The sequence below is a fragment of the Emys orbicularis genome, chromosome 9 (genome assembly GCF_028017835.1).
Source record: "Emys orbicularis isolate rEmyOrb1 chromosome 9, rEmyOrb1.hap1, whole genome shotgun sequence".
Classification (NCBI taxonomy): Eukaryota; Metazoa; Chordata; order Testudines; family Emydidae; genus Emys; species Emys orbicularis.
Window position 1 is genome coordinate 39,188,549 of NC_088691.1, and position 16,172 is coordinate 39,204,720.

The 16,172-nt window shown below is 54.4% G+C and overlaps 1 protein-coding gene across 1 annotated transcript; it reads left to right on the forward strand.

Annotated features, from left to right (window-relative positions):
* Positions 1-1,140: 1,140 nt before the first annotated feature.
* Positions 1,141-13,746, forward strand: SRPX2 (sushi repeat containing protein X-linked 2). Its single transcript, XM_065411002.1, has 10 exons — positions 1,141-1,210; positions 4,655-4,738; positions 4,977-5,168; positions 8,128-8,304; positions 8,885-9,011; positions 9,158-9,279; positions 9,760-9,939; positions 12,613-12,746; positions 12,823-12,944; positions 13,566-13,746. Exons 1-10 carry the CDS (start codon positions 1,141-1,143, stop codon positions 13,744-13,746), a joined length of 1,389 nt encoding a protein of 462 aa, XP_065267074.1.
* The last annotated feature ends 2,426 nt before the right edge of the window (positions 13,747-16,172 follow it).

Consider the following 16,172-nt stretch of genomic DNA (forward strand, 5'->3'; position numbering starts at 1 on the left):
CCTCCAGGCTCTGCACTGACTGAATCCTACAGAAGGAGAGTGAAACTCTAACTCAGACAGCAAACAAACCTGGAGAGTCAGTCACAAAAACTCTCCCCATGCTGGAGAGTCTGGAGCAAGGCCCTTCTCCAGAAACCCCCCTTCTTTTTGCTCTGGACAGATGTCTTACTAATCAGTACATTTAGCTGGCCTCTTCCCTTGAAGGTTTATCCTCTCTCCCATAACCTCCACTTTTCTATCTGTTCATATGGGGCCCAATCCCCCTTTGCCTTGTGCAGTCCTTTGCACTAGCACCAAACAGATGTTAAACACTCACACTCTGCTCCAGTAGTCTTTCTACTCACTGCAATGGTGCAAATGATCACACAAGATGTAGGGCAAGGGTGAATTGGGCCCTTTGATTCCAATAAATAACATCTGCATGTGCTCTAGATTTTGGTGAATTTCAGCTAGAAATGGGCCCAGATTAGAGTCACTTATCAGAACCTGGGGCCTCGTCTCAAACTACCCACTTTGGAGTTAGCAACGAGTTTTACTCCTTTCTAATTTCAGCATGAATTTCCTCCACATTAAAAAGCCCTTGACTCAGTGGAAAACAGTGTTGCCAACTGTCATGATTTTATCAGGAGTCTCATGATTTTGGGGGGATTTCTGAAAGCTCGGGGGATCCAGTGAGAACCTCCCCTTCCATTTTTTTTAAAAGGAAGTTTCTAGCCCTCTTGGTTGCAGAGAAAAGCTTGAAAACATGATTCCCTGGGGGCTCAAAAACCCCAGGAGGCACATAAAAAGAGCCCAGAATTTGTTATTTTTCAAAATCTCATGCTTTTTAAGCGACTCATGCTTGCAAGGGATCCGAGTCGTGATTTTTGAATGCTTGGGGTGGACACTACTAGGGAAAAATCTGGATCTGACCAGCATGGACTGGAAAGCAAAGCTAGGGGAGAATACAAGCATGTGTGGGTCAATAACACACCAATGGCCAGGGGTTGTTCTGTTTTAAACCCACTTCCCTTTATTCTAGGTACCAGTCCACACTGCTGCCTGCTGGGCTCTCCGGGCTGCAGCCTGCCTGCTAACGTCAGAGTGCACTACCAGGCAAGGTGCTAGCTCCCGTGGCCCAGGCCCACCCTACATGCTAGAATGGCACAAGGAGAAGCACCACTCCTGCTGCTTTTCCTCACCAGGCTGGTGTCATCAACATGGTATGAAGGTCAGTGTCCACCCAGCACAGGAGAGTTAGTCAACAGCAGCTGGCGCTACAAGGGAGTGAGGAATCGACAGGGGCGAGTAGGACTCTCTCGGGGCACAGGAGGAGCTGCTTTTCTTTTTTGTGGTGCAGGGCCACCCAGAGGATTCAGGGGGGCTGGGGCAAAGCAATTTTGGGGGCCCCTTCCATAAAAAAAAGTTGCAATACTATAGAATACTATATTCTCATGGGGGGCCCTGTGGGGCCCGGGGCAAATTGCCCCACTTGCCCTCCCCCACTCTGGGTGGCCCTGTTGTGGTGTCTAAGAGTAAATGAGTAGAGCAGAGGGAAGCAGGTGCAGTTCATAGCTGGGAACACTAGGGGAGTTTGGTGAAGGAGGAGGGGAAAGGGAGCATGGTGGGGAGCTCTGACTCTGCTGGAATAAAGGATTGAGTTCAGCCTTGCAGCCAATCCCAGGACCCCTTTTCCTCCAGGCACTCCGGGAAAGGTGACCCAGTTTGGAACAGGTTCAAGGCCTACTGATGGAGGCCAGAGGAACCTCAGCAAGGTGCTCTCTCTCTCTCTCTCTCTCTCTCCTTGTGGAGGTGTCGGGGGAGTCAACTAAAGCATCACTTAAAGTGGACGTGCCCTGAGGGCAGCGGTTTGCTGAGTGCCAGGGAGCAGGTTTGGGTTAGGGGACTAGGGAGGAGCTCGATAACAAAAGACAAACCTACCCCCAGGAGGTTGACATGACTGCTCAGAGGGCCCTGGCGTCTCTCTGCTGGGGGTGGGGGAGGGAAAAGACAGACCCAGCGCTGGGGTTAGGAACACATCCAGAGAGGAGTAAACAACAAACTTCCCCCATCCCAGCCACAGTGGCAGGAACTAAATTTTCCCACATGCCCTCAGCTCCTTCGGGAGCCTTTGGCAGGCGATTGTTTGTCTGGAACAGCTGCACAGACCAAAACCCGAGCCTCTTCCCATCCTTAGCTAACCTGCCCACTTACAACCCCTCAGCTTGTTTGCTATAGAAACCAAACTCTCCCCCCCAGCATCCCAGCTACAAACCATTGCCAGGTTAGCATGGGAGGGGCTCTCAGGAGGCCCAGATCCCCCTCCCCAACACTGTAAAGGCCTCTGCAACCCCCTGGAGAGCTTTGACCCCCAAATGGATTAGATTGGTCTCAGTTCCCACCCCCAGCTCATCCTTGCACCGATAGATCCTCCCTGCTTTGTTGTCTCAGGCTCTGCTCTCTGCCTGATTCATACTGAGCCATGAAATCACTCAATAAATACAGACTGGGGATGAAAAAGCACATTTCCATGTATGCATCACTCTCTCCTGGAGGGGATGGCTCTGTGGCCTCAGCATCAGGTTTATAATAGTGAGACTCCCTGCAACCATACATTCAAATCCCAGCAGGGCTGAGTCAGCCCATCCTTCCTATGAGGTAGATGCATTGAGTTCCACACGCTTTGCTGTGTGTGAGCCTTAAAAACGGAGGTGCTGGCTGCTTAGAGTGGATATCAAAGATCTCACAGCACTTTGCAGCAGAGTAGGGGGTTTGCCTCTATGTTCTAGCCACGGTCTTCCCCTCCGGAGGCTCCCTGCATGCTGGGTGGGTGCCCAGAGGTGGCTGCATTTCAGTGGCACTGCATGTATGAAGTGTGTGAAGGGCTCTGGGGTGAAAGGCTCTGTAGAAACGAGTGGGTCAGAGGAACAGTGCAGTTTAATTGGGGATCAGGAACGGGTAGCGGAAGTTGTATTATTATGGTTCATAAAGCTTCCCCCAACATGGAGGCTCTTCAGAGGGGCTGGTGGATGGAGTGTGCTCAGGTGACAACCCCTCTCCTTTCATCCCCCACCCATCAGCACTTCAGCAGGGGAGGGAGAGAAAAAGAGAAGGCAAGTCTCTGGACTGAGTGTGAGTCAGGGGACGGTATGAGCAGATCTCAGTGAGACTTACCCCGCTCCCCTAGAGCCTGTAGTGCTCCGATCCTGGAGGCCAGGGTAATGCGCTCTCCCTGGTCACTCTGAGCTGGGGTTTCCTTTCCCCACTTCTTCCTCACAGGAGCCTGCATGCCGAGCTTGTAGAGAAACATCTGGGATCCTGCTTAGCACAGACATTTGGTTTCAAGGCTAATTCAGAAACAATGCACGGGGCACAGGCACTAAAAAAAAAAAAATAGGAGCAAAATTGAGCACGCTCACATGCAGTCACTGGAGTGGAGAGGGAAAGAGAGTCTGGAATGAGAGGAAATCGAGCTGAAAGGTGAGCTCACAGCTCGAGAATGCCACTCGTCAGCCCATTTCATTCATTGGGGCTCAAATGCATCCACTGCTGGCCATGGCTAAGAGGGCAGTTCAGTCTCCGTGTTCATTCAGCTCTGGACGTCTGCATGTGTCCCGGCCCTGGCATAGTGAGCATTCCCTTTGCTGAGTCGCACAGGAGTGGGGGCCCAATCCTGTTCTTCCCACCACTCGCCCCATAACTCCGTGGCGGGGGTGTGAGAGGGGAGTGATGGGACGCCACTTCCTGGAATTTTGTTCATGAAAGGACTGAGTTGTCCCCTGTCCAGCTGTGCTCCGCTCCGACACCCACTTCCTGTCATTAATGAGCCTGGCACACCAGGCTGTTTAGTCTGCTAGACAGTGCCAGCCACACAAACCACGTCACTGCCAGCTGAGGGCTGAGGTTTCTGCATAGATGTGCTCCCTCCTCAGCGCTTGGCTGGGGCCCTGTCTGTGGAGGAGCTGAGACAGGGACAGAGTGAGAGAATCAAGTGTCAGCGAGAAAGGAGCACAACCCCCAAACTGCTCCAGCAGCCAATCCATGCAGGACTCTAGGCCTGCTGCTGGTGCAGCCCTTTACCCATGCACAATGGGTATAATATGTGACCACTGTCATCAGATAGCACCCACTGCTGCGCACCCCTCAGACCTAATTCCCCCTGGCCCTGCACCTCAGGCAGTTGTTCACACCAGTGCAGAGTGGGTGTGAAGTGCTACCAGCTCTGAATGGCAGTGTTTTACCCCCCTGGCTGTGGCAATGCAGGCCTTCCCCCTGCTTCTCTCAGTCTAGTGTCTGCCTCAGCACACCATTCCTGGGTACCAAGGAGCCTGAGAGGAGACAGGCATTCCAGGTTGCCAGGGGGTGGAGACAGTATCTTAACAAGGGCTGTGAATGCTGAGGGAGAAGCCAGAGTCCATAGATGGTTCCCCCTGAGGGAGGCCCCACACTGGGAGGCATTGCTGTAGGAAGCAGATGTTGCCCAGGGAGCAAGTCTCTTTCCAGGAGTTCTGGAGAGGGATAATTCCCTAGAGCCCAACGTCAGCGCAGCTCCTGTCACCATTTCTCTGCAGACCCCCAGCACCTCATACGCTATTCTGAGGGAGAATCAGGGGTGGGATGCAGAAGCATGACACTCAGGTTGAGACCCCACCTCACCATTCTCTCCTCCCACTAGGTTCTGGCTATGACACTACTGAGAGGTACAACAATGAAGTGTATGTGGAAGAGGCTCCCCAAGCTCCTGCCTTGGACTATCGAGGTAACAGTTGCACAGTGAGCTTCCACCAGGCCAGGGGAAGTCATCCCAAGCCTTCTCCATGGCTCCCCAGATGCCCATAGAAGGGCGCCCCTGACCGGGACTGATGCTGGGCTGCCCCTCATCCGGGCCACATGCTGCCCCAAGACCCTGGAAATGAAGCACAGAGTTTGCCCAGCTAGACTAGCCCGTCTGAACATTTAGCACTGACATCTCCCCTCCTTTCTCTCTCTCTCCTTAGTTCCCCAGTGGTGCTATTCATTAAACGTCCACCACGGAGAGGCGACCTGCTACTCCCCCAGGGGAGGGAATTACCGCAGCAGCCTGGGGACGCGCTGCGAACTCTCATGCGATCGAGGTTTCCGGCTAATAGGACGGAGGTCAGTGCAGTGCTTGCCGAGCCGGCGCTGGTCTGGCACTGCCTACTGCAGACGTAAGTCCTGTATGGGAAAGGGGTGTGTGAGCATGCTGTCCTTATGGTGACTAGTGCTGAGGCAATGGGGAGGGACAGAGGCAATGGGGAGGGACTGTTTGGTGTCTGTGTTGGGTGCAGCACTTCATGTCCATTAGGACCTGATCTCCACTCACTGCCTGCTCTAGTCTCTTGCTTATTTGCTGCCACCCCAGGGCTCTGGTGTTGCATCAGTTGCAATCGTCTTTCTTTTTACATCAAAGGAAGAGCCTGCTGAAGAGAGACATGAAGCATCTGTGCAGGGGCAGGGTGAGGAAGGGCTTTTTAAAATTGCATTGGTCAAAACCAAACCCTGGAAGCCCTAAAGGAGTCCTGACCTGAGCTGTCCCTAACAGGAAATGGCAGTGACAATGTCGCTGACTCTCTTGATTTTATCACAAGTCTCCTGATATTTGATGTTTGTCTTAAAGCCGCAGCTCCGGGACTCGTTTGATTAGGAGAGATTCTCAGCTTTCATTAAAAACATAGGGTCCCAGTCCTCCTGGTTGGGGAGAAAAGCGGCAGAATGTGACCCAGACACACCCTTAGGGCTCAGGAACCAGTAGACAAAGCCCCCAACAGTTATTATTCTTTTAAAAATTCTCATGATTTCTAAGCCAGACTCGTTTCTGAATGCTTGGGGTGACATACCACATTGGAGACTGACAGATGGCACCTGCTGGGGCAGCAGCCCCTCTATCAGGCACCCAGAAAGGCTCTGAGCAACACCCTGGACCACACACTGAGTACCACTGCAGTGCGCAGCTTGTAAAGCACTTTGGGCTCTGTAGAAGAGTGACTTACTGGCCAGTGCACCCCCTCCTGGCTGGGTACGGCCTAGCAGGCTCTCCTTTGGCACTTCTGCAGTGCTCGGCTTCTTTTCGTGGCTTAGCCTGCCCCAGGTCCCGTTCTGGGTAACAGAGAATCCCACCAAACAATAGTCCAGTGACCTTACAGCAGGCCTTCCGCCCCGACTCTGGGTTCAATGGTCTTTCCACCCCTTACCTCAGGGGCTTTCACCCCACCTTCCTTGGTGGCCGTTAGGGGAACCTAGATCCTTCCTCTACTCTGGGTTCCAGCAGAAGGATCCTGTAGCTGGCAGCTAAGCTCTGCTTCCTCAGCATTCTTGTTGCCTCTCTGGAACTTCCTACCATGGCTTGGTTCTGGGCCCTTTCCCCAACCCATTCCCGGGCTCTGGAGAGTTCTTTCTCTCTGGAGCCCCAGCTCCCACCTGCCTTCCCTAGGCTCTCTGTGTCCATGTCTCTTTCCACCAGAAACCTGACTCCAGGTCCTACCTCCTCAGGTCTGTGATGGTTCTCAGGGTGCCCAGGACTGGGAGTCACCTTGTTACTCCTCCTGCCTGCATTGGGAGGAAAATGTGTTTGTGCTTAACTAGGTGCCAGCTCCCTGTTACCACCAGCCTGTCAGCCTTCCAAGCACTCTCCTCCAGGCTATGCCAGCCCTTACTTTGCCTAGAAGGTTAACAATAGGTGTACCCCAGTCCTTGAGCCCCTTTGAAGCATTCCCCTGTAGTGTTCAGCCCCTCCTCCACCAAACGCTCACAGAAATACCAGGTCTTCTGCCCCAGGGGAACAGCGCACACACCAGCTTGAATGATTCAGCTCAGGATCAGCTACTTGAGCAATACCACAGCACTGAGATATATTGACAGTGCAAACAATGATAAGTTTACCATCACAGTTTCAAGAGCCAAGAGATAGTGAGTGAGGATAGTGGAAACAAAAGGGTTACATATAAAACAAAATCTGAACTCGATTTCTAGAGACTAAACTTAAACTTCTTTAGACAGAAGATTAGTGTAAGTTATCATCTCACCCTGAATGTTCTTCTCAGCCTTTCAGCCAACTTGGGTTTGGATCCAGTTTTCACAAATGTCGTCATGCTGCCCGTTACTTCCTAGGTGCAGGATCAAGGGGTGTCTTCCTTGTCTTCTCCTTATATCCCCAAAGTTCATTGTGCCAGAACCAGGATAATCCCTGTGGCTTGTTCTCCCATGTACTGCCTCCCAGTTGATTTCTCTCTCACACACACACACACCTTGACTTTGTATGTAAATGGGGCTTCCACTGTGTTGGCTGACCGTGTTTAATTTACATGTCTAACACAAAGGCTGTTTGCCAACTCTGCCTTGATACAGACTTGGAGAATGTATTTTCAGCCTATATAAGACATTTCACAACAAACGTAATGACCATCATGACCCTGACTATCATTTAAGACCTGACCTGGCATTCTTTGGTGAACCAGAAGGTACATACCAGAATCAAGAGATTCCTATAGCCCCTTGCTAGCTGGGATGGAGGGGTTCCTGGGTCCTTTTGTCCAGGATCACTCCAGGAGCTTGCTCCTCTCCTGTGCCTTCCCACAATCTCTCCTAACCCTCGGCTAGGCTTCCCTCTGCAGACAGCACCCCAAGACCCATTCTTTCCATGTTCTCCTGCCTAGGTTCCTTTCTTTCTTTATCACCCAACGCCTCTCAGCTGGGCCAGGTGCATCTGGAGCACTAATTGCTCTCTGGCTCCAATTAACTCTTTCTTTGCCAGTGTGGGGCTAGACATGCCATTACAGACTCTTTCAGGATCACCCTACTTAAGTCCTACAACCATCACTAATGTCTGAGTGCCTGGATGGAAGGCCCTTCATTTCCGTGTCCTGCTCCCCCTCCTGCAGCTTTCCCCTGGGGTTTATTGCCCCACATTAGCAAAGCTGCATGAGGGCTGGAATGGAAAAAAGACTCAGGAGCCCTATAAGCCAAGCCACCCCATGGCCCAGAGCAGCTGAGCTCAAGGCCATCCTGTCTGGTTCTGTGTCATTCCAAACCCTCCCCAGCCCCAGTGCTGCAGTCCCGAAGCATGTGCTGCCCCCAGAGGGATTTCTGCACGCCTGTGTCTGCTGAGCAGATCTGCTCGTTCCGTTGCAGAGATCCGGTGCCATGTGCTGCCTGCAGTGATGAGCGGCTCCTACCAGTGTTCAGCCGGGGCGCTGCTGGACTCTCACTGTGATTACTCCTGCCTCCCCGGGTACCACCTGGAGGGTGACCGCAGCCGGATGTGCATGGAGAACGGGCGGTGGAGCGGCAGCGAGCCAATCTGTGTAGGTAAATTCTCACCCTGCTGTCTTTACTGCCAGCCTGGCTCATCTTGCACATATGCCCTAGAGACTAGGATTGCCCAGAGTGTCTCCTCAGTGCCTGCTCTGTGGGGATATTACTGTGCTCATGGTTGATCCCTGGTCCCCTCACTCCCAGAGGATTACAGACCCCAGCTAATCCTGGATACCTTCCACTGGGGACTGCTGTACCAAAGTTACTTCCCATGGTTTACCCTGCTTACCTCCCCCAGAGGCATTGTATTCCCCTTGGTTTAAGGTGATTGCTTGGCTCATGAAAGGAATGACTCATATCCCTGTGCTTTGTCCTAGTTCCCTCACACTGGGCATGGCATCTCAGTGGGTTATTCTGGGTCTCTGCCCCAGGGGGCATTGCTGTCTGCATGGCTCACCCTGGCTAGCTTCCCTAGGGAGGGAACTATTGCATGTCCCTGTGCTTTCTCCTAGTTCCTTGCCCCCGTGGGTTTTACTGCCTCCTCCCAGGGTTTATTGCTGAACGTCACCTACCCTGTACTGTGGCCCTGCCCCACGTGGTTCCCCTGGAGTTTCTCTCTGCTTTGCTCGGGCAGATATTGAGCCCCCCAAGATCCGATGCCCGGAGACACGAGAGAGGATGGCGGAGCCAGAGAAGCTGACAGCCACTGTGTACTGGGACCCACCCCATGTGAAGGACTCTGCTGATGGCATCATCAAACGGTGAGTGCTGAGGGCTGCAGGACCCTCAGCTCAAACAGGGTCTGGTGGCTTTGTTGCCCTGATGTCGCTTCGTAGGGATCAAAACAAAGGCCCAGCTGGGAGAAAGGCACCGCACACTGAAGCAACTCTGTGTCTTTTGGGTCCAGAGTGACACTGCGGGGCCCAGAACCTGGGTCTGAGTTTCCAGAGGGGGAGCATGTTATCCGTTATATCGCCTACGACCAGGCCTACAACCGAGCCAGCTGCAAATTCATCGTCCGAGTCCAAGGTAAGGGACGGGTCACCTGCTGCACCTGGGATCCCAGCTTCCTCACACCTTGGCTGGAGGAGCCGATTCTTCCCCTGCGTGGGCTCAGGAGCTGCGCTCACACCAAGGATGTGTGGGAACAAGTTTTGGTTCCTGCACGTTGTCCCCCATGTGATCAGTGTCATCTGCAGGTCCTGTGCTCCTGCCACCATCAGAACCCTGCTAAGCCCAAGCCATTCCAGGACACCTGGCACTTTCTCCCACTCTCCCTAACTGTCTCATGACCTCTGACCATACCCCAGGACACATGGTGCCAAATCCCCAATCCTGCATCCCTGGCTCTCTTGGACCTTGGAGCTATGGGCACTCAGGTCATTCCTGGCCCAAATCCCTCTAGGGCCTCCTGGCACCTTGGCTAACCCACTCCTCACTCCTCCAGCACTGCAGCCTGTGCTAGGTCAAGGCGTCCCTTATCCTTGACATCCGCTCTCCCTTTTGCAGTAAGACGCTGCCCTGTTCTGAAGCCGCCGCAGCACGGCTACCTCAGCTGCACCTCTGAAGGCAATAACTACGGTGCCACATGCGAGTACTTATGTGATGGGGGCTATGAACGCCAAGGGAGCCCCTCCCGCGTCTGCCAGTCCAGCCGCCACTGGTCGGGATCCCAGCCCATTTGTGTGCGTAAGTGTTACGGGGAGAGTTGCTGGCGTGGTTGCGTGCAGGCTGAGGCTATAGCCTGGAAACAACTGAACTGCCTTCACCAGGACACCTGCACAGGGCTTTATGAATCAGGCAGCTCCCCCTTGTGCTGAACTGGGTCTGTTCTGTCTCCAGTTCCCAGGAGCTCATCAAATCAAGGCCCTGATATTCATCGGTGAGCATAGGGCTTTCCTGGCAGCATCCGCACTGCCTGAGCATCCCCCAGCCAGCCTCCTCATGAGGGACATCCCCCTCCATCCAGATATGGAGCCTCCTCCCTTCTATGGTGGAAAATCACTTATGGTGGAAATAAGGAATGGCAGTGCCAAGGCTTGGGAGCCATTGGCAGACAGGGATAGCATCCCACAACGGTCCTCTTGGGTCTCTGGCCCAGCCTCTCACCTACTGCTGATCATGTGACTCTGAGCCTCATTCTGGGCCTGATCCATAGTGGGGATGAGTCTGTGATTACCTCAGAGCTTGAGCTCAAGCTGTAGCTGCTTGTGCTTGTAGCTCTGGAGGTGTTCGGCCAAGATGGCAGCTGTCACCCATGCCTCCCCCCAGGGCCGGTGCAAGGATGTTTTGCGCCCTAGGCAAAACTTCCACCTTGCGCCCTCCCCGAGCCCTGAAGCAGCCCCCCGCCCTGAGGCACCCCCCCCCATGCGGCAGCTCCCCACCTCCGCCCTGAGGCGCCTCCCCCATGGCAGCTCCCCCCCCTACCCGGGGAGTCATGCAGCAGTTCCCCACCCCAGCTCACCTCTGCTCTGCCTCCTCCCCGAGCACGCTCGCTGCTCCACTTCTCCCGCCTCCCAAGCTTGCAGCGCCAGGGAGGGAGAGAAGCAGAGCGGGGCGGCGTGCTCAGGGGAGGAGGCGGAGCAGAGGTGAGCTGGGGTGGGGAGTGCCCCGCGTGCCGCCCCCCCCCCCTTACTTGCTGCAGGCGGCCCTCCCCCTGCCCCAGCTCCCTCCGCCTAAATGCTGACGACGACTGGGGTGGCCGAAGATCCGGCCCCCGTGGTCACCGCCGAAGAAAATGCCACCCCCAAAATGCTAGCGCCCTAGGCGACCGCCTAGGTCGCCTAATAGGTTGCACCGGCCCTGCCTCCCCCATTTGGGCAGTGGCGGGTTGAGCAGCTTGCCTCAGTCTGAGCAAACTCCCCGAGCCCTGTCCGAGCCTGCCCCACGCTTGCTGACAAACCTGAGATGAGATCTTCCAAATGGCCCTCTTCTCTGGTTGTTCTAAGGGGCTAGTCGGGAATGTGGAGGGGACGCCCCCTAGGCCATTACACTCTCTGTGCATCACCTCTTTAGAAAACAACTGCACAGAAGCCCTCAGTGCAGCATGTGCTGCCTTTAGGGGCTGGTTGGATGTTCAGATGAATTGGATAAGGGAAAGGAAGGAGTACAGTGCAGCTGTCTCTAGCAGCCCCCACGCCTCCTCCGTCAGAATTAAATTTGCTCAGCGGCCCCTTACCTTGAGTTCACACTCATTTTCTTTCTCTCTTTGTTAATATCAGCCAGCCCTGTCCCAGGGCTCACTTTGGTACTGGTTGTCAGAGCCTGCCTGGTGGCAGAGCTGGGGATGATGCTATTCTTACTGGCCTTGTCTCAGATACACACATGGGCCTGAACCAAACCCCCACCCCAACCCCCTTGCCCTTTGGGGAAGTTGGAATCCAGATCCAGACTTGGCAGCTGACCCCTCTCAGCGTCGTGTGCCAAACCAACCCCTGGATCTGACCACCACCTGCATCCAGGGCAGGTTGGATCCAGATCTGAGTCTTGTGGCGTAGGCCCAGGTCAGGTTGCACGGGAATCCCAGCACCTGCGCTGCCTAGAGAAAATCCCCCTCTCCTCTTCATAAGTACTATTTAAAACCCAGGAGACCCATGGCCATGGTACTGGAACTGAACCTGCTGCTCTCCCTAGACTGGGCTAGGCAAAGGCTCCCCTGCACCACCCCATTCATCTTGCTCATACCATTGTTTACAAAGCCCAAGATATACCACTCCTCTCATCCCAGGGCAAATCAGGGGTAGCACCACAGAAGCCATTGGAGTTGCCCCAGCATAAGCCTGGGGAAAGGGGAAAAGACTCAAAGCCGTCCTGTTTTCAGACATTCGTTAAAACAGTCACAAACACCATCCTTAGGTTATATCCCCTGGCTAGTCCCCATCTCCTGCTGGCCACTCCTAGAGCAGTAATGCAACATAGCTGGCCAGCTGGCCACCGTGAAGTCCCCAACCACATTCAACGCTGAGATGGAGGTCTGGTCTGCTGAGGCACTGGGTTCCTCCTTGATCTGCGTGGCCTGGCTGGCATGGCCCTGGGGCATTCTCTCTCTCTCAGGCTGATGAGATGCAAGCCATCCGCTCCTGGCTGCTCTTGACTGGGTGAGACGCAGACTCCCTGGTTTATGTGACAGTGGGGTGTGGTTCCCCTGGCATATTTGCTGCCCTCTGCTGGAGAAGCTGGTGAAATGGTTCCTGCTGATAGAGAACAGAGAGCCCCAATCCAGGCAAGACACGTCAGCTTGCTGGGAGAAGGCAGCTGACTTCTCGGGCAGGCTACACTAGGATCCTGCAGACAGAGCAGGGGTCAGAAGCCCCCACTAGCCACCTCCCTGTTTGTGCTCACGAGCTCACCTTCCCACCTCAGCTATGCAGATCAACGTGGACGTGAACTCGGCCGCTGGCCTCCTGGATCAGTTCTATGAGAAACGCCGTCTCCTGATAGTCTCTGCTCCTGACCCCTCCACTCGCTACTACAAGATGCAGATCGCCATGTTGCAGGTGAGCCTCTCCCCTGTGCCTCCTCCAGCCCCAATCCCACGAAACAGCATCTGACTGGCTCTTCTCCTGTCTGCAGCAAGCCACCTGTGGGCTGGACCTGCGGCATGTCACCATCCTCGAGCTGGTGGGGCAGCCCCCCCACGAGGTGGGCCGCATCCGTGAACACCAGCTCTCAGCTGACATCATCGAGGAGCTCAGGTATCAGGGGTGGTGGACAGCCACAATAGCTCACAGCAAGCGGGATCATGACCCCCAGTTCAACCTGTGGGTGCAATACACTGCCAGGGGTGGATGACTGTCTCAGTCTTGGGGCAGCTCCTAGCAACCGTAAGAGCCTGCTCCTTAGAAATCCTGTAGCTACTGCTTTAGCTCATGTAGTGGGGGGGGGGGGGGGAGGCTTGTGCTTTTGGGGCTGAGTGTCCCAGCAGTGACTGTGGTGGAGCACAGCTAGAGAGTCATTAGAGACACCTGCTTGCAGGAAAGGCACCCATCCTCCTGAGTGCTGGTGGCCTGAATCCTGTCACAAGTGCAGATGACAGATCCTTCTGCCTGTGCAGCCGGGAAAGTGAATTCCAGCCCTGTCACCTGCTTATGTCGGACACTGAGCTATCCCCACAGAGCAGCAGGGTGGTATCTTAGCCCTAAATTATCCTGCACAGGCCTGTGGAAAGCCAGAGGGTCCCACAAAATCCAGCAGTCAGTAACCCAGCTCTCAGGGGTTGGAGTGCTGGCAGTGGGGAACTGGGCTGTACGCATGTAAATGCTGTCAGTCTCTGTGGGCATAGCAGGCTCTCATCTACCCACTCATTGCTTCCACAGACAATTTCTGCACATCACCCGCTCCACTTTTAACATGGTGCTGATTGACAAGCAGGGCGTGGACCGCGAGCGCTATATTGAGCCCGTTACCCCTGAGGAGCTCTTCACCTTCATTGACACCTACTTGCTGAGCAGCCAGGAGGTCACCCAGCGAGCACAAAGCAGGGACATGTGTGAATGAGTAACTCTGCACAGGTGGGGGCAGATCCCTGCAGTCCGGGTGCCAATGCTCCCACCCCTTCACATTCAGAACCCCATAACCTCAGAGGACAGAGAATTCCCTTTCCGCATCGTCTTGGGTCAGCTGTGAGGAAGGAAACAGTGTCAAAGGTCACAGACTTTTCAGTGGAGGGGGGAGCTAGCTGGGCCAAGCCAACGTCACACCAGCCTTTTACTGCACTAGGGCAGCAGTGAGGTTAGGAGAAAAGAGTTGGGGAGCATTCTCTTCCCCCCTCCCCCCATCAGCCTCTGCCCAGGCCCAAACCATCACTATCACACCAGCAGGGGGAGGCTGCCAGTCAGGAAGGAGGGAACACAAGCCCAGCAGGGTCTGAGCTCAGGTTGGAATAGCAGGAGCTGCTGCATCTCAGCAGCAGAACATCAATGGGTAAACTTAGGTCACCTCCCTTGTTATTTCATTCCCCTCTCTTGTAAGAAACAAGCATGTCTAACAGCAGTAGGGTTCTCAGCCATGCAGCATGCCCTGCCTGCACCCCAGGCCAGGTTTGCCATGCAGTGCTAGCACAGCATGCCCATGCCACACTAGCCCCCTGGTAGAGGATGTGTGGCTCCAGCAATAGCACTCTACCCCAGCACACCATACAGATAGAATCATAGAATAGCAGGGTTGGAAGGGACCTCAGGAGGTCATCTAGTCCAACCCCCTGCTCAAAGCAATCCCCAACTAAATCAGATCATGACAAACACATCAAGCATGTTTGTGAAGCCACCAGAGGTGGAGCTGGGATGCTCTGGCAAGGGATGACAGCAGCCGACAGTGGGGCTGCCCAGGGCAGTCTATGAATCCCTGCTGCATAAGGCTTGTTACCAAGAGCTGGAAGAGGGTGAGGCCGGCTGCAGCCCACCACCACCAAGAGCCTGACAATTCTCCAGGGAAGATGGCTTCTCAATCCCAGAGCAGGAACAGAAGATGTTTGAATGACACACTCAACCACACTGGGCTTTGTTTAGACCCAAGCAGGCACGAGGTAAGAGTTGGAGAGTAGAAAGAAAGCCACATGGGGAGCAGGCCCAGTGCAAGCCACCTGGCTCAGATAGGGACTGAAGCTGGTGAAGGCCACTCCTTGTAACTTTCCTCAGGCAGCAGGATCTGGCCACCCAGGAAGTTTCTTTCCTATTTTAAAAACGGGTGGGGAAGTGCTTGGTTCATTAAGAGCAAAACCACCCCAGAGCCCCCAACTTCCCTGCACACTAGGGCCTGGCCAACGGTCTTAGGGCCACAGCCCATTCTCCTGCCTCATTACAGGACTTCAACAACAACTTACCTACTGAAGAAAGGCCAGTAGTACAGGGGACAGGTTTGTAACCCGTCTCTCTTGCCCCCACCCATCATTCCCTTTCTCCAAGGAACATGGGGATGGGTAGTGAGGTGAAACGAGGACAGCACACGGGGCAGAGTGTGGGTAGCAGTGAAGGGTTGACAGAGCTTGCCCCTGCTGTGCTGCTCAGCCAGTGGCAGCGATGGGTCCCTTAGCTCAGCAAACATCTAACTGCAAGTTTCAAAGTCTACCTCTTCCCTGGAGCAGACCCTCGGGGACACAGCTCGAGGACATGCTGCCACAAAGCAGTGCTAAGACTGATAGCTGGACACAAGCAGAGCAGACAACAATCTGCGGTGGAAGGCAGCCGGCTGGGGCAGACCAGATTCTATTCTCATCACAGTTAGTGGCAGCAGCTTTTTCCTGGTCTCTCTATGCTGCTCCCTGCCCTTCATACCAAGCTCCAGGAACTCCCTCCCAGAGACAGCAGTAAGTCCCCCCCCGCCAGCCCCTGTGAATGACTAGTCCTGACACCACCGGCAGCAGCAAGAAAACCTTTATTAAAACAGATGGCCCTTTGTGGTGAGCCTTGACACAGTAACCAAGCAGGCATTACAGTGCATCTGCCAGTACAAAGACTGCCCTCCCAGACAGTTGCTTGATGTGGATTTTAACTCATGCCCTAGAATTTGCCTTTCCTTTCCTCCAAGAGGGGCTGTTGCCCTCTTGTTGGGCACTGTTTTGACCCCCACAACATTTTGTATTTTAAATGAATAAATCTGTGTAAAATAGCTGGAGCGGGCGTGCTGGGCAGAGGGGAGGGCTTGGCGGGTGGGGGGAGGGGGGGCAGAAGCAACAGTAAGGACTGCTAACAACCCACAGCATAAAGGGGAAATAGACCACCGCCCCACCGGAGTCCTGCAGCTCTGGCATGACTGATACCCAGCTACCAGCTCAGATCAATAGCATGCCTGCTCTCAAGAGGAGACAGCATGTGGATGTTTGTTTCAGAGCCACCTCCCCCAGCGGAGATCAGCACAGAGCTCTCTGAGCTGCTTTCCCCTCTGCCAGTGACACAAACACCATAGCCTGATCAGAGGACAGTCCT